The 21,487-nt window shown below is 53.0% G+C and overlaps 1 protein-coding gene across 1 annotated transcript; it reads right to left on the bottom strand.

Annotated features, from left to right (window-relative positions):
* Nucleotides 1-698: 698 nt before the first annotated feature.
* APLN (apelin) lies at nt 699-17,560 on the bottom strand. The gene is made up of 3 exons (XM_074277332.1): nt 17,080-17,560; nt 4,637-4,805; nt 699-3,245 (listed from the first exon to the last, which is right to left on the bottom strand). The coding sequence occupies exons 1-2, from the start codon at nt 17,144-17,146 to the stop codon at nt 4,642-4,644; spliced, it is 231 nt and encodes a 76-aa protein (XP_074133433.1). The 5' UTR covers nt 17,147-17,560; the 3' UTR covers nt 699-3,245; nt 4,637-4,641.
* Nucleotides 17,561-21,487: the final 3,927 nt, after the last annotated feature.

Below are 21,487 nucleotides of genomic sequence, written 5' to 3'. Positions count from 1 at the left end.
CCTCTTACTCTATTTTTCAGGAGAGAACATTAAGGCAGACAGAATCCATCTCATCCTCTTACTCCAATTTTCAGAGAGGAAACTGAGGCAGAAAGAAGCCCTCTGATCCTCTGACTCCATTTTCAGGGAACAGGCCCAAATGGCTTGCTCATGGTGGCCCAACACCAAATTTGTTCTCTTATTTTTGAAATGCAGTCTCCCTCTGTGGCCCAGTGGCCACTCATAGGCCAATCCCATTGCCAATTAACTCGACAATTTTGACCTGTTCCATTTTCCTGGCCTGGACCTATTTAGCCTCTCCCTATGCAGCCTGGTGGCCCCTTGCTCCCAGAGGCTAGACATAAGCATGGGCACTAGCCCCTCTGGAGCTCAGAAGTTGAGATCCCGGTAGCCTCAGTTTCCCCCAGTTTCCAAGCTCAGCGGTAAGGGCCGCCACATCTGAAGTTTCTCCAACTTTTATTGATTCTTTTTCTACTCCACTGGCACAGTCCCTGCAACCCCCACGAGATCCAGCTCAACAGAATAAGCCGGTACATCGGCCCATCTGAGGATGAGCTGTGCTCATCCGTGTCCTACCTGTCACTTGCCACAACCTGTGGGGACAGTCTTGGGGAAAGCTTGGGACGTTAAGCTTACGTCCCCAAAGGAGAAGGCAACACACCATCACTCAAACTCCAAAAATAAGGGTTTAGGGCCCTTTTAAACTCTTTATTATAAAGATATATTTACACAGGACAATATTACAAACCCAGGAATTGGCGTGGCCATTGTCAGGAGGGGGTGGAGTCTCAAGGAAAAAGGGTTGCGCCTTGGCATGGATTAGAACCACCAACTGTGACAGAAAATTAGCTAGAAACCCTTCTTCTCCTCTTCCTTTTCCTCCTCCAGCCATCTTCGGCCCTTCTGCTCTCCCAGCCGGGGAGCTGGGTCTGGACCCCCAGCTGGGGAGGTGGGTCTGGACCCCCCAGCCCCAGGAGAGTGAGCAATCCCACGGGGGAACATAAGCAGGAGCTGGAGGTGGGAAGCCTCAGCCAAACGGGAGAAAGGGACAGCCCGAGTCAGGTTCTTGGGCCCCAAAAGGACATTGTGGAAAGACTTGTAGTACAGTAGGAAAAGTGCTAAATTGGGAGTCACAAGACCCGAGTTCTAATCCCGGATCTGCCATTTGCTACTCGTGTTTCTTTACGTCAGTCATTTTCTATTTATGGATCTGCTTCCCCCCCTCCCCCGCCAAACACCCATCAGATAGGGAGTTGGCTAAGATGAGCTCTCCAGGCCCATCCAAGATCTCTATCTTATGATAGACTCTGGACCAGAATGCTTAGCTCTCTTATGGCCCCCGGTCCTCTGCTTTAACTGTTTCAGGGGAGGAAAAGTAGCCCAGATGAATCCAACCAAAGGGCGAAGAGCCATTGTGTATCATTGTGGGTGGCGGGGGAGTGGTACAGCTCCCTTCCAGAAAGTGGGCAGTTCATAGCTAGTTCTCCCTCTCTCCATCACAGATCTGGCTCCCCTGTTACCCTCTTCTTGGCTTCAGTTTCCCCATATAGGAAAAGGTAAGGGCAGACTAGAGCTCCTTGAGCAGCTTTCTAACTTGGATATTCTAGTATCATGGTGCCAAGGCACCGTGGCTGGGGGGAGAATCTTGCTCCCCAGTTGACTCCCGTTTTTTGGGCTACCCCAGCCCAAGGCTGGGAGTGGGGGTGGTAGGGAAGCAGCAGCCAGAATTTCATTTGAGAACCAAAGTCAGGAAATGGAGAGCACGGAGGACTGGGATGAGCAGCACTCTATCCCCCTCAGAGTGTCAGCCCCCTTTGTATAATGGGGAGGATTCAAAAAGCATCATGGGAAAAGCCAAGAAACCCGTCAGAGACGGGACCCCCTGAACAAGGACAACATGCCCCCATTCCCCAGAAAGGCTGAGGAACACCCACCCTCTTATATTCACAGAATTTCAGAGCCAGAAGGGACTTTGGGGGCCATCCAGGCCAACCCAATGGGAATCATATCTACAACTAGCCAGCAAGCAACTGGTCATTCTCTGCTGGCATACTTGCAGTGACGGGGAACTCATTGCCTCCCAAAGCCACCCATTCCACTTTAGGTCAGCTCTGATGATTGGTGGCTTTTTCTGCCTCGATGCAACCCAAACCTGCCTCAATGCAACCTTCTCCTCTTGCTTTATCTGGACCCTCTGGGGCCAAGTGAAACAAACCAGATCCCTCTCCCTTTACTTTTGGAAGTTTAATTAAGAATAAATAGAATCCTCCCCTTCCCATAAACCATTGTTTCACAAAAATAGCTCTCTTCTAGACTGCATGTGTGTGTACGTGTGGACTTACATACATATATATATATATATTTTATATATCTTCTTAAATCTCTAAAAGGTAGAAGGAAGGAAGGAACACACACTGTAAAGATTGGGAAACGGGGGCATTTTAAGACTTCAGAGGGAACTCCCCTCCCCTCACATCCAAGAAAGTGCTTCACAGGGACCCCTTCTCCCTTGGGGGGGGTGACAAAAACTGAAATTGTCCCCAGCACTGGAAGGTGAGAAAGTTACACCAGCTGTTTTCCCCCAACAAAGGATCCCAATTCTGAGAAACCCAGCCCCCCAAATTCCAAGGCACAATATCAAAGTGACCCACTTTCCACTCCCCAGGGTCCCCCACTTTCTCTTCGCCATCTTGATTTCTATCCTGTCCCCAAATGCCATACTCCGAAGGTGCTGCTGGCTGCTTTCTCCCCTTATATCTCCCCATTTGGGCATCCTTGAACCCAGAGTCCAGTGAAGAAAAGCAATAGTACTCAAAGAGGAAGGGGGAAGCCCCAGCTTGGACGCCTGAATTCCCATGGGTCAATGAGTATGATACCCAATGGGGAAGAAGGGAAGCCCCAGCTTGGACGCCTGAATTCCCATGGATCATTGAGTAAAAAGGAGTCCAGGTGACATTAGGAAGGTGGACCTGGAGGGAGGCAGAGAGGAGAACAAAAGCTTTCCTTCACTTCTCTCAGTGTTGGGGCCCCAGATGTAACAAGGGGTTAGGGCAGGGAGAAGGGAAGGAAGTAGATTAAGTAAGTCCAGGAGAAAGAACAAGGTCCAGGACAAGTCCAGCCAGGCAGCAGTGCGGGGAAGCCATTGTGTGGGAGAGGCCTGGCCCATCTGCAGGTAAAGAAAGTCGTCCATCTGTTGGGAGCAGGACAGGGAGTGAAGACATGAACCCTCGGAGGCCTTAATAGCCCTGGGGACAAACACAAATGAGAGAGAAATGTCACAAGGATGATCCCGCTCAAGGTCCCCATGGGTGAGGACTCACACATACACACACACACACACACACACACACACACACACACACACATCCTCCTCTTGAAAGGATCCTGAACTTCAAACTGAGCCTAAAACCTCATGGGGAAAGGGAACAAATCTGAACAAAGCCAAATCCCAGGTTCCGTGGGGAGAAATGAGAAGGAATAAAGGTCCTGACCCTCAGGAAGTTGACATTTCAGTCTTAACTAGGTTGACTTTTCCTGCTCTGTTCCTATACTGTTGCTCTTTGCATCTGCCCTATTGCCTCCTGTCCACACTGATCCTGGCTGAGGCCCCTCGAACCTTCCCAGGGATGCCTGGGCTGAAGGCCCATCTACACCCCCTCGGCCTCCATAGCCGTGCTGGGTCTCTGTCTGTCTGGACCAACCCTTTCTAAGTACAGTAAAGAAAGCCATAGGATGGGAGACAAGAGACCCGAGTTAAATCCTGAACTAGCTGTATGACCTTAGACAAGTTCCTTTTCCTTTGGTTCTTAATTCCCTCATCCACAGCAGGAAGGGGTCAGACCAAATAGGCCCTTCCTGGCTTTCAGTCTATGTTTATGGCTCTATGACTACCCAGAGGGCCCTGAGAAAAGGCCTGCCCTTCTCCGGGCCCTAGGTTCCTGTACTTTCTAGTTCCCAGATTTGTACACTGGGATATGGGGAGCTCAGTTGGAGAATAAATGTTTTCTAGGGGAACCTTGTTGTAAGTAACTGAGACTATGTGTGAATACTCTTCATTCTCTCCCAACTCTTCCCAGAAGCCCTAGTTCTCCCCTTCCTAGCTGTGGGACTATCTACAAGTCACTTCTCCTGATAATCATCCAATCTGTAAAATGGGCTAATAAGGCTTGTGCTGCCTTCCTCTCATGGTTGTTGTGAAGAAAAGATTTGGTCATCCTAAAAGGGTTCGAGGCACAGAGAATATTGGATATTATTGCACTGGGTTCTTCCCCGCTGGCTTCACTGATCTGGCCCAAGGGCAGAGCTGGGAGGGCTCTTGGAATGGAGGAGGTTGGAGAACACATCGATTCTTTTCATTTTATAGAAAATCGAGCCCCTGATAAGAGGCGGGGGCCCTCCCAGATGCCAGATCCCATATCTATCTGTCTCATTTAACTTGATTCCTCAACAGGGATTGGAGCTCTCCTACGGGAAGGGCTCAGGGCTTCAGCCTTTCTGTGGCAGAGGGCACTGTGGGTGAAGGAATAAAGGCCTGGCAGGTCCCAGAGACAATAGGTTGCTCCTTGTCGCTCCCCCAGCTCCACCTCTCACCCCAGCCTCAGTTTGTTGGAAGGGAATAGTAGGCCCGGTTAGCTACCTGCTTTAGAAAGGCATGGGACCTTTGTGGGAAAGACGGGGCCGCTGCCTTCGGAACTTCCTCCTCCCGCCCTGCCAGGGTCCCCCGGTTCTCGCCACTTTGGGCTGCACCAGGGTCCGAATGTTTCCTTCCTCCAGCTCCTTCCTGTCCAACGCCTCCAGCAGGGGCCCTGGGAGGGAGAAAAAGGTTAGGAGATTACAGACCTGACAGCTGGGAAGGCTCAAATCAACTCATTTTACAGATGAGGAAACTGAGACTCAGAAAGGTGACGTGATTTCCCCAAGGTTACCTTTAGGATCTGAACCATTTAGTCCAACCCCTTTATTTTACAGAGGAGTTTCTTCCCTTCTTCCCGAGAGGGAGGGAGGAGTGAGTGGGGGTCCCAGGCCTGGACAAGGGCAGGGCCGTCTCGAGAGGAAGTGGCGCTGAATCGTGAGGAGCAAAGGGGCCCGAGGGAGGTTGGGGGTCCCTCTGGCATTTCCTTTCATGCTCCTTCCCCCGGGGGGTTGACCTCAGAAGGAAGGAAGAGGAGTGAGGTAAGTCCGGGGGTGAGGGGCAGCCCCCAGCCCGTCAATGGGATCTAAGAAGAGGCCCAACCCTTCCTCCCTAGAGAGGAAACTGCTTCTGATGGTTGGCTGGGAGCAATGGGGGTCCAGCGGGAAGGAGGGAGGCAGAGAGGATGAAGAGAGATGAGGGAGGCCGGGAGGAAACCGAGCGGCCCTTCGGCATGCTCCAGGAGGAAAGATGGAGCCCTTGAGTTTGGGCTCTGGGTTGGCAGTGGTCTTACAGCTGCCTGGGCAGGGGGCGAAGCCGGCAGGGGCCTCAGGTGGGAAAGTAGGGAAGTGATTCCAGTCCCAGGCGGGCCGCCCATGTGGAGGGGCCGATTCTTTGGAGGCCCACATTTCAGGACCAGGTTCTGCTGGAGCTTTGACCCCACGCTGACTCCTTACCCCCTACCCCCTGCCTTGATTTAGCCTTAGCTTCACTTACAGTCTCAATAGCAAAAAGCATTTATTAAGCTCCTACTTCTAGCAGAGGCTATGGAGCCCTTACCTCCCTCTTGGGCTCCAAGTAGAGCTCAGAATCTGGAATTAAAGGGTCTGGTTTCGAATCCTAAGTGGCCGACTCGGGGCGAGCCATGGCTAAAACGAAGGGATTGGAGAGGCCCGCTCGGAGAGCCCTTCCCGCTCCAAATCCACGGCTCCCGAGGACAGGGGCTGTGACTCCAGTCTCCTTCCTTCCCTCTTGACCCCCCAGCGGGTCCCAGGAGAGCTTCCTTCCCTCCCTCCCTCCCTTCTCTCCCCATCCTCTGCCCTATTTAAACAGCAGCCAAAAGGAGATGAGATCACTCCTGCTGAATCCAAAGGGAGGCCTCCGTGCTGGGGGCTGGGGCCATTATCTCCGCCCCCCACTTACTTAGTTTGTGGGATTGTGGAGTTGGGGTATAGGGGAACCCGAGAGTAGAAAAGGGGGCTTTACATTACAAGATAAAGAAACCAAGGGCCCCCAAAAGACGAAGGGATTTATCCAATGTAGTGAGTGGCAGAGCTGGAACTGAAACCCAGAACCTCTACCTCCAATCCAATTATTTTCCCTGTTGGTGTGGCATCATTTGGTGACTCAATTTCCCCCGTATATAACTGTTCCTACTGGGGAAGTGGGGGGGGGGAGAAGGGAGGGAAAAAATTAGAACACAGAGTTTTGTAGGGGTGAATGTTGAAAATTATCCATGTACAGGTTTTGAAAATAAAAAGCTTAAATTAAAAATACCAAAAAAAGGTAAAAAGAAGGGCCTATATCCCGTATGTAACAGTAGTCCTAGTGGGGAAACTGAGGCACCAAAAGATACCACCTGCAGAGAAATTAGAAAATACAGAAAGTATTACGCTACTGGATGAGGAGAGAAGATGAGCAGGAGCCTCGGGATTGGAATCAGGCTGGCTCTGAGCCCGAGCTCTGGTGCTTCCTGGTTGTGTAATCATGGGCAACTTTTCTGGCCTCAGTTGTGCCTTCCGGAAAATGGTGTGTTCCAGGGAGGGTAACTTGCAGATCCCGGGGGAACTCGAGTTGATGTTGATCTAAGTATATGCACAGTGAGCACGAAATAATATAACTGCTCATTGTAATTGTAACACCAGGACTGAGAGCCAGACAGGACCTTGGTGGGGGGTCGGGGGAGGGGGGCGTCTGGCTTTCTCGTTTTAGGAAGTCAAGGCAGAGTCGGGATTTGAACACAGGCCTTTAACTCCTAATCTAGCATCTTCTATTAGGCCACACTGTATCATGGCAGAAAAGCATCCTTCCCTCTGTGACTCTCCCCCTTCCCCATTACTGAACAAAACAGAAACCCCTCCCCCTCTGATCTTCAGTTTTCTCTGTCATGGCGGGGGGCAGAGTGGGGAGGGTATTGGACTAAAAATGAGCTCATCGCCTTGATTCCTTCCAACTCCAGCAGTTGATGATGCTAAGCCACTATCGCTCCTTCCCTAGCCTTCCCATCCCATGGCACTCGAAGGCCAGCCCAGGAGGAAGTAGCGATGAGTGGTTAGCAGCAGGAACATCTGTCCATCTATCTCTACGTTCCAGAGCAAGCTTCCAATCAGTCCATCGTCGGATAGTTATCGAGGGCACCTTGGGCCCAGGTGGAGTCAGTGGTCACTGGGGCCCTGTCCCTGCCATGCAGGTGCTCAGAGGCTAGCCAGTCCAAATCTCTTCATCTTTAACAAAAGAGGACCCATGATAGGTAAACGGCAATACAGCATGGGCAGCCTCTGGACTGCCTATCCAGCATTCTCCCTACTTCAGACTCAAGCTCAACTTCCACCACTAAGCCTCCTAGACGTGTGACCTTTACCCAGTCACCTGAGTGGATTGCCATGAGGATCCTATGAACTAATGCTAGAGCCACTCTAGAGAAATCTTTTCCCCACAGCTTCTATGCTCTCCCTAGAGCTCCAATTCCCTATCTTTCCCAGAATCCTCCCCGATTAGCTCACTATTTCCACACAGCCTCCCACCACTGCCCCTCCTGAGCTTTCCAATCATATCTCCTCCTCTTCTAAGGCTTGTCTCTCCCCTCCCACCCTTTCTCTGGCTCCCTCCTGATCATGTCTCACTCACTCCTTCCCCACAGTTTCCATGCGTTTACCAACATTGGGTAGAGCTGGCTATGGGTTCAATTGTCACACTGAGTCAGAGCTGGTAAGTGAGACTGCATGACCTCCTCTCCCCTAACCAGGTCCCCAAAGCTTTCTTGCTAAACCCTAACCCATGCCGGGTGACATTTTATCAATGACAAAGATGAAGGCAGAGTTAATCTGCAGATCCAAAGATGGGAAGGGGCAAAAGATGGTGATGGGGGCGCAAGACAGTCTAGAACTGACTAGTCAAGTCTGAGAAGGAGAAAATTATTGAGGCTGGATATAAAGTGCTGCCCTTGGGTCCAAAAACCCAACCTCCCAGGATGACGACCAGGCCGCGTTTCTCATGACAAAGTTCTGGGGAGATTGGCGCATTTGCAAGGGCAATCCGAGTCAAGATGGTGGTCTGACGAAGAAATGCTATTTAGGCAGCAATAAAAGAGGCGTGACATCTAAGCCAAGGAAGATGGCAGTCCTACCGTTCTCCACAGACGGTCAGACTCCATCTGGAATATGGTGTTCAGTTCTCGCACTAGATTTCAGAAAGGACACTGATAAGCTGGCTAGCATCCAGAACAGGCTGACCAGGAGCCCGAAGGACCTTCGTACTAGATAGCAAGGTAAGTAGTTCAGCAAACACTTGGTGCGTACCTGTTGTGTCCAGGCACAGTGCTAAGCACCAAGGCTACAAAGAAAGGCACAGCAGTCCTTACTTTCAACGAGTCGGTCTAAAGGGGAAAACAACATATGGACAACCATGCTAAATAGAACCCAGGAGGGTCTCAGAAAGCCTCCACAATTGCTCAGAGTCACACAGGTTATCATACCCAATGCTCCATGAGCCCTTTTCACAAAGATACTGGAGTGGCTTGCCATTTCCTTCTCCAGCTCATTTTACAGATGAGGAAACTGAGGCAAACAGGGTGAAGTGACTTGGCCAGAGTCATACAGCAATTAAGCATCCGAGGCTAGATTTTAATTCAGGTTTTCCCGAGGCCGGGCCTGGTGCTCTGTCCATTGTGCAACCTGCTATGTACAGGACAAACAAGAGCTAATCCAGAGAAGGAAGCATTAAGGGGGACAGAACAAACTTCTAGTAACCGGTAGGATTTGAACTGGACTTAAAGGAAACCAAGGAAGGTGGGAGGGAGAGATGAGGAGGGAGAGAATTCCAGGCTCGAGGGACGGCCAATCCAAACACCTAGGGAGGGGGGGAGATGCGCTGTCCTGTGTGTGAAGTACAGAAAAGAGGTCAGCATAGCTGGATTGTAGGGTGCAGGAAAGAGAATAACTATACGAAGGCCGGAAAGGTTGAAAGGGACCAGGTCATGAAAGGCTTTAAAAACCAGATGGAAGATTTCATATTTGATCCCACAGGTAATAGGGAGCCACGGGAATTTACTGGAGAGTGGGATTGACATAGTCAGACTTGAGCATTAGAAAGCTCACTTTGATATCGGTGTGAAAGATGGACTGCATTGAAGAGAGACTTGAGATAAGGAGACTCTAACCAGAAGGCTGTTTCAAAATGAACAGATGTGGGGTGATAAGGGCCTGGACTGGGATGGTAGCAGAGTCAGAGGAGACAGGGGACTATGGAGGAGATGACGTGACGGTAGAAACAGCAGACCTTGGCAACTGAGGTGAGAGAGAATGTCGCCATGACATTGCGGTCGTAAGCCCAGTTGACCAGAAGAATAGGGATCCCCTTGGCGATAATAGGAAAGTTAGGATGGGGGAAAGTTACTAAAATTCAGTTTGGGAAATCCCAAGTTTACAATGTCTATGGGGTGTCCGGATTGAGGTGTTCAATAGGCAGTTGGAGATGTGAAAATGGAGGTCGGCAAAGAGGCCGCACAATGAGATAGGAGAACGATCGGCACGGAAATGCTGCCTGAAGCCCTGGAAGCCGAGGACACTACCGAGGGACTCGGGATAGGACGAGACGGGGGCCAGAAGGGAGAGAGCCAAAGGAGTGGGTGAAGATCCAGCAAAGAAGGAAAACCAGCAGAGAGGATGGAGCATCAAGCACAGGAGGCCCATTGCCAATAACTCGACGACAGTGAGGCGAAGGAAGTAGGAACGTGTGGCCTGGGGAAGCCTTGGGAGGAAATGGAGAGCTCTCTTCAAATATCTGAAAGGTCACACTCCCTGAAAGAGAGATCAGACGGGCTCTGCTCGGCCCCAGGGGACGGAGCTGTACCCAGCGTTTGCCAGTGGCGAAGGCAGATTTCTACTACACTTAAAGAGGTTCTTAAGACCCAGAAGCATCTCACAAAGGAAGAGGTCTCCTGAGGAGGAAGAGGAGGAGGAAGGAGAGGGAGGGGGAGGAGGGAATATGCGGCAGAGGTTCACATTGGAGGTGCAGGGGCTTCCTTTTCAGGGAGAGTTGGGCTAGATTAGCCTCTAGGGTCCCTATCCAAGGGCATCTCCTGTTCTAATGAGTCCAGTGTTTCTGTCGAAAGGGGATAAGGAAGGCAGTTCTGCTTTGGGTTACGCCCATGGGGAAGGTGAGCGAGCACCATTCTCTGCCATTGTCGAGTCACACCCTCTCGGCCCTGGGAGCCCCAGTTTCCCGTGGGGCTCCCAGCCCCTAGCTCGCCTATTTCACGGGATGGAACATGGACTAAAGCATCCAAATGGGAGGGCTTAGTGGTCCCAGTCCCCACCCCATCCTCGTAGACCTCGCTGTCCCTCCCCAAAAGCCGGTCAAGCTGTTCTCTACTTTCTAAATGCTCAAGCTGAGAGTTCCCTGGTGCGTGGACTCCGCAGGGACCCGGGGGTGGCCGTCGTTAGGAATCTGGATTGGAAAGCTCCTGCGTCCAGCTGCCTGGAAGATAATCCATAAAGAAGTGGTTCCCCCCTACACCCCCGCTTTCCCCATCGTGAGAATCCAGAGTAGGGCTGCCTCTCTCAGCCCCTTGCACGAAATCCAGCTCGTTAGAGCAAGCACAGGGGGTGGGGAGCCCCTGGGTAGAGAGCCGGACATGGGCCACCCCTCCACGAAGCTGACTCAGAGGGAGTGGAGGCTGGCTCCCAGCCTGGAACAGGGAGACCTCCAGCCCAAGGCAGGCAGGAGAGCCCTGTGCCATCAAGGAAGGGCTCGGTGCCCCCAGCCTCTCCCCTCATCCTTCCAGAGCCAATAAGCTCTTCTGGTGAACCACAAACCAGCCCTAATAACAGCAACCTCTTCTCCCCTGAAATTCGATCTATTAAAATCTGTCATTCGATTCCAACCCTGCTAGTTATTGGCTCCCGGCCCTCAGGTCATTCTCTGCTGTATCTCAAAGGCTTTAAAACACAGATCAACAGCAGGCATTTATTAAGCACCTACTGTATGCCAGGCACTGAACTACACTTGGGCTGTGGATCCAAGGAAGGGCAAAAAAAAGGCTCCCCGACCTCAAAGGACACCCATTCGAACGAGGGAGACAACGTGTGCAAAATGGTGCCTGAAAATGTGACTGTGCCCGTAAGCACCCTGAGGGCAGGAACCGGTCCCCAGCACCCAGCACGGTTCCGGGCACACAGTAGGAACTCGACCGACACTTACAGACCGATTGACCAGAACTCTTTATGGTAAATAACGATCAGAACTAACAACAATCACAGCTCCCACTTTTCCCAACACTGTAAAACTGACAGTCCCTTCAGACGATCCTCAGGAGAAAGCGACACGGGGCTTAGCATCCCTACTTGAGAAGAAGCCATGGTTTAGGGAGGGAAGCAATTTGGCTCAAAGTCTCAGTGTGGGACATCCGTCAAGGGCTTGGGGTGGAATCCCAGCCTTGCCGTGTACAAGCCACTGCGAGGTCCCTTCCGGCTCTAGATCTCAGAGCCTGTGATGATTTCCTCAGGTCCTTCCTAGCTCTCAATCCCACGGTCAGGCGACCTGTAGCCCCTTCTTGCTCTAATATTCCATGATTTTTTATCTCTTTGACTGTATGACCTTGAGTCAGTCCCCACTCTGAGCCTCAGTTCCCACCTCAGTAAAATGATGGAGTTGACCTTGGGAGGGGGCTGCCACTCGAGTTGAGCGTGGTGTTGAAGGGCACTTACGAGTCCTCCAGTAAAAACTAAAGCTTGGGATAGGGGCAGCCGAAGTCTGGGCCCAAGCACCTAAGAGGGCTCCCTCCAGGGTGGGCTACCCGGGCTTCCGCACTCCAAGTCAGGCTGATGTAGCCACTGCTTAGCGCTGCCCTCTCTACATGATCTCCCAGATTTCTCTCTGGGCCGCTGGGCTCTCCTGGGTCAGCCTGTCAATGTTCTCCAAACCCAGGGATAAGTTTTGATCATTTTTAGTCACGCCCGACTCCTCATGACCCCAAGTGGGTTTTCTTGGCAAAGACACGGGAGTGGTTTGCCATTTCCTTCTCCGGCTCGTTTTCCAGATGAGGAAACTGAGGCAGACAGGGTAAAATGACTTGCTCAGGGTCACACAGCTAGTAAGTATCTGAGTCCAGCTTTGAACTCAGGAGGATAAAACTTCCTGATAGCGCCACCTAGCTGCCCTGATGTTCAGGCACAGCCACGAAAAACTTGTCTCCAGTGGCTGCAGCCGTCCCTGTGTCTCTGTTGGAAAGGGGTGTGGAGAGAATGGGAGGGCTATCCGACTCCAGCCGACAAGTCTGGGCTGATGCTTCATCTTTTAATCCCAGAGTGACCTCACCCCTTGCTCTCCAAGCCTGTGGTGCCCTTGTCCACTCGCTCTGCTCATTTGGACCTTCTCGGGGCTCTCCCACTGGATGACTAAGTCCATCCCCCCTATGTAGAACTCAGTTTCCCCATCAGTAAAATACGATTATAGCAGGTAGTTTTTAAGGGCCCTTCCAGCTCGGGGGGAGAGAGAGAGCCTGAGAGAATGGATACAGATCTAGATTTAGAGTCAAGAAGATCTAAGTTGGGACCTCTGCCATGTAGCCATGTGACTGAGCAAGTCACAACCTCTCTGGGCCTCAGTTTCCCCCTGAAGTCTCATCCAACATAAATCTAGAATCCTGTATTCTCTTGTCTTAAACTCTGACCTCTAACCTCCCAGGGCTGCCCTTCTAAGGTTACAGGACTGTCCCTGTGGTCTTTTTTATATTCTAAGTCCCTTCTGGCTTAATAATGGAGAGCGCTGGACTAGAGTACATATTCTACCTTTCATACTTACTAGCTGGGTGACCAAGGGACAAATCCATTAACTTCTTTGGGCCTCAGTTTCCTCTTCTGTAAAATGGGGATAAGACTACTGCTCACAACAACCCCCAGGGTTTTGTGAAAGACGAAGAAGAGACTGGAGGAGAGAGTGTCTACTAAGTCTTAAAGTGCTAGAGAATAATAATAGCTTCAAGTTAGACATAGGGTTTATAAGGCATTTATCTCCATTTTTCCACTTGATTCCCCATCTCATCTCAGGTCCCTGGAGCACTGGAGGACCTGTGTTCAAATCCCACCATTGGAGACACATTGTCTTGTGGCCTCGGACCTCAGTTTCCTCCTCTGTAAAAAGTGACCTCTTAACCAGAGGGCCTCTGAGGACCCTGGAGATTGAGGGTTCTACATATCATCTTGGATGAGTCATTGTAGCTCTCTGACCTTCCGATTGTTACAGTCACCTGGTGACACAGGTATTGCTATGAGCCCCATTTTAAGGATGAAAAACTCAAAGGTCAGAGAGGTTGACTTATGGGTCACAGGGCATTAGTCCAAGTTGGGACTGCAGCCCGGGGCGTCCTGCCTCTGAGTCAGGCTGAGCTAGATGCCGCTCGGTGATTTCTCCTTCCAGTTCTGATCCCAGCTGTGCTCTAGCCTGCTGTCCGCCTGCCCCATGGGCAGCCCTCCTCCCCTAGAGCTCGAAAGCAGGCGGCAGGGAAGGAAGCTCATTTCTTGGAACTATTTCCAGGCCAGTGGCCCTGCCCTCACTCCGGGGCGGCCTTTTCTGGCTCGGGGACACCCTCTCTATGATTTGTCCTTTGCCTCAGAGAGCCCTTGCTCAGGTTACGGATTACATGGCTGTGGAGCGTCTGGGGACGGGGTGGGCCTGTCTCCACTGCCCCCGGCCCGGGGCGGGCAGCACCCTGTTCCCGCAGCCCCCGCCACCCAGATGGCCAAAACCTTCGAGCTCGCAAGAGGCCGAGGTAGTCCAGCCCAGGACCGAGGGCCTGTCCCCAGGGTCTCAGCCCCAGAATAGCAAAGGGTAAACCAGGTCACAAGCACAGGGAGACACATTCCATGTAAGAACAGAGCCTGGAGAAAGGCGTGTGGAGTTTCAGCCCTGGAGCAGCAAGGACAGCGAGGGATGGGGAGGAGAGACTGAAGGCAAGAGGTGGCCCTGGGAGACCCTGGGAGGAGGAACCGGCCCTGCCGGTTGGCCCTTAAAGAGAGAGAGAGAGAGAGGGGAAAGGGGAAGAAGGGAAGGGTGAGACCTGTTGGCCAGAGATGCCGGCCCTCCTCGGCTATGGGGCGAGTCCTAGGCTCGAGCCTTTGGGATTTAAAGCTGGAAGGGCTGCTCAAGACCCCCTTCGCTTTGCAGAGAGGGGAACTGAGGCCCAGAGAAAGAGAACTCCCAGGAAACAGAGGCCCGATTCTAGGGGAGCTCTTAGGCAGACTGTACACAGGTGATACTGGAGTGGGGGAGCTGCAAGGACAGAGCAAGGGGGCTCACAAGGATTGGGGGGCAGGGTTGGGATTCCTGAAGACCGGCAGTCATCTCTGACTCTACTTGGCACCTATGGCTTGAGACGGACGCGCGTCCCGTCTGCTAGTATGGCTCACGGGTGATCTTAGCCGGCCCCCAACCCCGCTCCCACGCCATCAGCCAGAAGCTGCTGAGTTCTCATCTCGGAAGCGATCTCTTTCCCAGCTGTGTGACCTCGGGGACGCGGGAAGAATCGCCTCCTCAAGTCTCGGTTTCTCCATTTGAAAAATGAGACTAAACATTGTTGTTCCACAGAGTTACAAAGAAAACACTCCACCTCAGGGCACTAGAAAAAGGGGACTTAGAACCATCTCACTTTCCTCATCCGTTAAATGGGATAACAACATCTGCCCAACCTATTTTCTCCCGGCACTCTTGCAAGGATGAAGTAAAATAACTTAGCAAAGGCTTAGTTAAAGTAAACTGTGAAGATTTCAAAGATCTCGGGGGTCACTAGTCCAACCGAGTCACTTTCCGGATGAGGGAAGGGAGACCTGAATGAGGAAAAGGACCCGCTTAAGGTCATCCAGGCAGCTGGTTAGAAATGCCTTATAAATGGCAGCTTCACTGTCACCCCTGCCATCTTCCTTCCTTTCTCTGACCTCCAGATCAGAAGCACCTGACCTCCCGTCTCCCAGTGAGATAATAAGTTGTTTGAAGGTCTGGCGACTGACACTCACATCCCTCACATCCCAAACTGCACCTCCATCCCGACACGAGAGAGGGGCCTTTGGGATTAAAGTGGTGAGGGGGCAGAAGCGCAGGCCCCCCCCCCGGTTGTTGGGAGGTGGACGCCCCCCTGGTCAGATCAGGGCCCTCCTTCCTGCTATGAGGCGGGCTGCTGGGCTCTAGGAAGGGAAAAGTCTGGACAGCTCCCTAGAGGCTGAGGCTGAAGGGAAATTCCCTGAGTCCTCTTTCCCATCCAGGGCAAGGGAGAAGATGGGACAGGCTAGGAGATGAAGAAGGTGAGAAAATGAGGTCCTTCTCACAGGACTGAGCCCCGCCATTGGACAGAAATGGAAGTTTGTAGAGCAGGGCCCTGTCCAAGGTCACACAGATTAGGATGTGGAACCCAGGTGCTCCTGCTGACTCCAAATGCACTACTTTTCCCATGGGCAGAAAGGTGTCCTTCCCTCCCCGGTTAATATGGAAGTCACCTGGAGCTCTTCCCCTACCCCAGGCCCCCAGTCCTGTGCCCCCCAGATTCACTCAGCCTTAGCTTCTGCCCCTTTGTTGGGAGCTGGGCCTGGAGCAGGGGAGGGAGGCCTGGCAGATATGCCCCTCAGCGAGGAGCCCGGTGGGTCTCGGGAACCGGGCCAGCTCGAGATGGAAGCTGGCAAGGGCGGGGGAAGTCAACGACGGGCAGAGGCCGGCCGGCCTTGGTGGCGGCCGGTGGGTGAGTGACGAGTGGGCGGGCAGTTGCCAGAGCCCGGGGTATACTGGGAGGCAGGACAAAGGGGTTTCTCTTCTTTGTGCCACGGCTGGGCAAGACCTGTGCCCACTCAGGGCAGTGTAACTTCCTCTCTGCATACCTACCACCTCTTCCCCCAGGGAAAAAGTTCCCGGATTTCATCTTCGCTACAGCTTGGTGCTAAGATAAGAAATGCCCGTGCCCAGGGGCAAAAGAGAAGAAAGAGGGACGGGGACATAAATCAGGAGACCATTGGACTGGCAGTCCCGATCAGGGGACTCTGAACCAAAAGCACCCAGGGACTTTCCCCATCATCCAGTTCAACCCATTCATTTTATAGATGAGAAAACTGAGACCCAGAAAGTTCAGTCGACTGGGGGAGAACCGGGAGTTGGGAAGCAGCAGAGTCAGAACTCAGGAGACCTGGCTCAAATCCCAAATCTACCACTTGACTGCCACGGGACTATGGGCAACTCATCTGGTCTCCCGGAGCCTCAGTTTCCTCATCTGTAAAATTGGAGGGGCCAGGCTGGGAAAGAAGGGAGGACTGGACTAAGGACTCTTGAGGTGACCCAGTCCAACCTCCGTGTCACAGAGGAAGAAACCCAAGTCAGAGAAGTCCGGGTGGGAGGGCGCGGAGCTCGGACCACCCAACGCTTGGCCGTGGCCCCGGGTGACCTCCAGAGAGCCCTGACTCAGTGTCTGCTCCTGAGGCGGCAGCTCCCGAGGATGAAAGGAGGCCCAGAAAGCCCGGGAATCTCCAGGCCTTTATCACCGAGCTCTGGACTGGGTCCAGCCCGCAGGAGTGGGGGGGAGAGGAGGGGTGACGCTTTTTCTCCCCAAGGGTCAACTGAGCAACAGCTGGGCTCCCTCCCCTCGGGCCAGGCCTATGCAACAAGTGTCACGTCTGCACGCTGGCACATCTTCCACCTTCTGGGGCTGGGGGGGGGGGGGGGGCGGTGCGCGGCTCCCTGGAATCTTCCTGCCCCGGCTAGCCCGATCCTCCCCCCACCTACCGCCGGGGCACTTTGTGCCCTCAGAGCCGGGCTCAGCCCCCACCCCCACCCCGGGGGCCTCCTGTCAATCACCTCCCGGCGCGTGGCTCAACTCCCGGAGGGGGACGGGGGGAGCAAAGGGGGGGGGGGCTCAGAGCTCGTCTGTGGGAGCGAGCCGGGCGCGGACCCCTCCCGCCTCCCCTGCCGGCACTCACCTCCGCAAACCAAAGTCAAGGAGAGCCAGAGAAGCAGGAGCGCCTGCAAGCACAGGCGCCACTTCATGCTTCAGCCGGGCCGGGCCGCTGGCCGCGCTCAGGGGGGCGGGGAGGGCGCGGGGGAGGGGGAGCGGGAGCTAGCGGCCGGCGCGTGAAGGGGGCGTGGGCCGGAATTGCCTGCGTCCCGCGTCCAGCCGGCAGCGGCCGCGCGTGCAGAGGGAGCGGCGCGGAGCCCGGCGGTGCCGAGGGAGCGGTGCGGAGCCTGGCCGCGGAGGGAGCGGTGCGGAGCGCAGTGAGCCCGCCAGCCGGGGCCCCGCGGCAGGCTGCCACCGCTAGCTCGCTGCGTGCCTCCGGTCCCCTGCGGCGGCGGCTGCCGGGCTAGCGAAGGCTGGCGGTCTCGCGCTCGGGGGCAGCCGGCCGCCTGGGCTCGCCTCGCCACAATGCTGGCCCGATCACTCCCCGGGCTGCATTTTGTAGCCGAGCCGGGGCTGCCTTGGCGGCGAGCCCGCCCGGTCATGTGGTCATCTGCGGGGGTTGGAGGGAAGGGGGGAGAGGGCCTCCCTCCCCGCCCCGCCCCCCCACACTCCGGGCACCGAGAGGGGGCGACCCACAACAAAGGCGGCCCCGGCTCCGCCCCCACCCCCCAGCCCCACTCTCCCAGGACAATGCCCGCCTGGCCCTAGGCCAAGGCTAGTGGGTTTCCAGAGACCTGGAGGATTTCAAACGCAGGAAGCATGGGGGGGGAGGGGGGAGTCTTAACCCTTTCTCACCTCGTTTCCTCAGCAGCTGTCAGGAAACCTAGGGAAGGAGAGAAGTCAGCCCAGATTGTCTCCCCCCGCCCCCCCCCACTCTCTCAGCTCCAGTGGCCAGCCCCCAACCCGGAAAGGCCCGTTGGAGACAGTTACAGGGCTGCTCATTGCCCCTCACATCTGGAGCCGGATTCGGGGCTCGCAACCCGCCTAATCCTCAAGGCCTTCGCTCTCCCCTCACCCCTAAAAACCTTAGAGTCAGCCTTAGGACAATGAACAGAGCAGCAGGCTCTGCAGCGAGGGTTGGGAAGCTTGCTTGTTTAATACCTGTGTGGCATCGGAGTTGCCCTCCCTGAGCCTCAGTTTCCCCCTCTGCAAAATGAAATGGTATCACTGGGTGGCCTCCGAGGTCCCTTCAGGCTCTAGATGCTGTGACTCCTCTCCCAATGGGAAGGGGCATTTGAGGGCCCATGTTGGTCTCCCTTATGCAGCCACCCTGGGCCTAGAAGACTCTTTCTCCTCCCCCCCCTTCCTTTCTCCCAAAGATCCCTACATCTTCTCCGCAGCTCTCCCCATCAGGACAACAAACCCCTTGACTTTCCTATACAGGTGGGACTGGCTATGGGAGAGATTCCCTCCAAGCCTGAAATGCCCTGGTTCTGCCACAGACAGTCCTCATTGGAACCTGCAGCTCCTTGGCCATTCCCTTGGCTTTCCCCCATAGTTCTATGCGCAGGCTACCTGTTTGCCTGTTCAATTCGTACCCACCTTTGGACCAGAGGACCGTGGGAGATTCTGCCAGTTGTTCCTACGGAGCATATGGGATCATAAACTCAGAGGTCAAGTAGCAAAGGGTAGCTCACCTATCTCTTGCCTAAAGCCCAAGGTCATTCCTTCAGTGAGTAGCAGAGAGTAAGTCTCCTTAGCCCCAAGCCAATGCCCGGCATGTCATCCCAAGCTGACCCTGGGAGCGCCATGAAAAGGGCAGAGGAAAGGGGAGAGCTGGATTTGCTCCCCAGGCCGGGAGCTCTCTGGGAAAAGGGCCGTGTCTTTTCTATTAGATGGGAGCAGGTCTGGGCACAGTCTTACTTCCTGCTCGGGACCTTGGCATGGTACCCAGTATAAGTTTCAGCACCTAGGTGGCAGTCATAGCATATTGAAAATCGACCTTCGCTCTGGCAAACTCTGTACAGGAAGGGCCTGATGTGCCCGAAGGACTCACTGGGGGCTGAGGAAAAGCTTTTAAAATTGCTCAAACTCTCAAAAAACGGGCAAGCCTTCAGGGCCCAGAGGAAGAGTAGTTCTCAGGGCCCCGCTTTAAGGAGGACTTGGACAAAAACTTGAGACCCCCAGAGGAGGGAGACCAGGATGCTTACCATGGACACCCCACTATATCTGAGAATCCATTAAAAGAGCTGGGAATCTTTAGCAAGAAGACTGAGAGGAGACGGATCCGGAGGGGGCGGTGAAGAGAGTACACTGGGATTTAGGGGACTGAGAATTTGAATCCCAGACCTGCCAGTGACCTTGTGACTGACCTTCAGCAAACCTCTTCGTGCCTCTTTTCCTCCTCTGTAAAATAAGGGGATTGGATTAGGGGGATGAACACTGAATTCCAAGTTAGAAGCCAAGGGTTCAAATCCTACTTCTCATGCTTACTACTCATGAGACCGTGGGAAGTCAGTTAGCTACAGCAGAAGCCTCAGTTTCCTCCTCTGCAAAACAAAGAAGCTGGACTGGATGGCCCCGATATCTCTTCCAGCTCTAAGATCTGGATGGTAGCTCCCAGCATTCGCCTCCTGGGCTCCTAAGCTTACATGACTGCCCAGGTCCTTCTCAGTCCCAAACCTATGATCCAATGACATCATCTGGAAAATGCCCTCTGCACCCAGGGAGAGAACTATGGACACTGAATGTGGATCCCATAGTCTCTTCATCTTTTTATTTATTTGTTTGCTCTTTCTTTTTCCTGGTTTTTTTCCCCTTTTGGTCTGATTTTTCTTGTACAACAAGACAAATATTCTTTAAAGTATTGTATATGCTTAAACCATATCGGAAAATATTCTTTAAAGTATTGTATATGCTTAAACCATATCGGATTGCTTGCTGTCTTGGGGAGGAGGGAGGGAAGGGAGGGAAAGAGAAAAGATCTGGAGTGCAAAATCTTCCAAAACCAAATGTTGAAAACTATCTTTACGTGTATTGGGGCAAATAAAATTCTCTTGAGAAAAAAAAACAGCGTCATCAGAGTCTTCGAACATCTGGAGGGCCAATACGTAGAAGAGGGAGTAGATTTCTCCTGTTTGGTTCTGGGGGAATAGCACTGGAAACAACGGGTGGGAGTTGAGGAGACACATGTAGGCTTGATGGAAGAAAGACCTTCCTGGCAGAGATCTGTTCTGCAGTGGAATGAGCTTTGCTTGGAGGTTGTGTTTGTTTCATCCCTCTAGGGGTCAGGGCTCTCCACGGAGAGACTGGGGGATTGCATGCTAGGGAAGCCTGTTCATGAGCTAGACCACAAGATCCCCAAGATCTCTTCCAAGTCTGAGGTTCTGTGATTGCATAGGCCTATTCCCCATCACGATGTCCACATGGTCACGGGACACAGAAAACTTTGCCAGCAGAGATCAAAAACTGACAGATGCTACCAATCTGGGAAGACTTAGAGCATGGGTCCAGAGACAGGCCTGATCAGCAGGGGAGACATGATCTACGATTGATAAGAGTTCAAAGGTCACAGTTCAATCTGTGGGGGGATGAGGCCTCAGATTGTACAGGCTCACAAAATTTTGAGAAAATGGGAACTGCAAAGAGATCTGAAGCCCATAGACAGCTAGATGGAACCTAAGAGGCCTTTTAGTCAACTGCCTTTAACAGATGGGGAGAACTGAAGTCTGGATTTGGGGGAAATGACTTATCCCCAGACACACAGTTACTCTCATAACTGGTTTTAGAAGCAGAGCTTCTGATATTAAATGAAGGTCTCTTCATTCCCAAACAATGATACCTCTTTCCTTTCTCTAATCCTATTTCCTCAATTATAAAATAGAGATAAAATTGGCAGAAGACTGGTTGCCTCATAGAGCGATGGAAAGAGTTCTAGATTTGAAGTCAAAGAGCTTGGGTTTGCCAAGCTCGGCCATTTAAAAGAGTTCATTTTGTTTTTGATTAAATCTTCTCCGATTCCACCATCTTAATGCTTTCGGTTCCCCTCTCCCCTCTCCTCGGCCTATCATTTACCCAGTTGAGTTTAAGGTATATCCACATCATTCTTTCCATGTGTGTGGGTGCATCCAATCTACATTTGACCTATTGTGCCCATTCTTGTGGTCTGGTAACGCTGCAGTGGATAAGGAGCCGGGTTTGGAGTCAGAAGATTCCTCTTCCCAAGTTCAAATCTGGCCTCAGTCACTTACTAGCTGTATGAACCCAGACAAGTCACTTCACCCTGTGTGCCTCAGTTTCCCCATCTGTAAAATCAGCTGGAGAAGCAGATGATACATCATGGGATTCCAAATCAGAGAGTCAAAGGTTCAAATCCTACTTCTCATGCTTACTACTCACGAGACTGTGGGAAGTCAGTTCATCAGCAGAAGTCTCAGTTTCCTCCTCTGTAAAATAAGAGACTGGACTGGCTGGCCCTAAGGTCCCTTCCAGCT

This window comes from Sminthopsis crassicaudata, chromosome X (assembly GCF_048593235.1).
Source record: "Sminthopsis crassicaudata isolate SCR6 chromosome X, ASM4859323v1, whole genome shotgun sequence".
NCBI classification, from domain to species: Eukaryota; Metazoa; Chordata; class Mammalia; order Dasyuromorphia; family Dasyuridae; genus Sminthopsis; species Sminthopsis crassicaudata.
The sequence above is the reverse complement of the archived record's forward strand: the minus strand, read 5'-3'. Positions and strand labels throughout refer to the sequence as shown.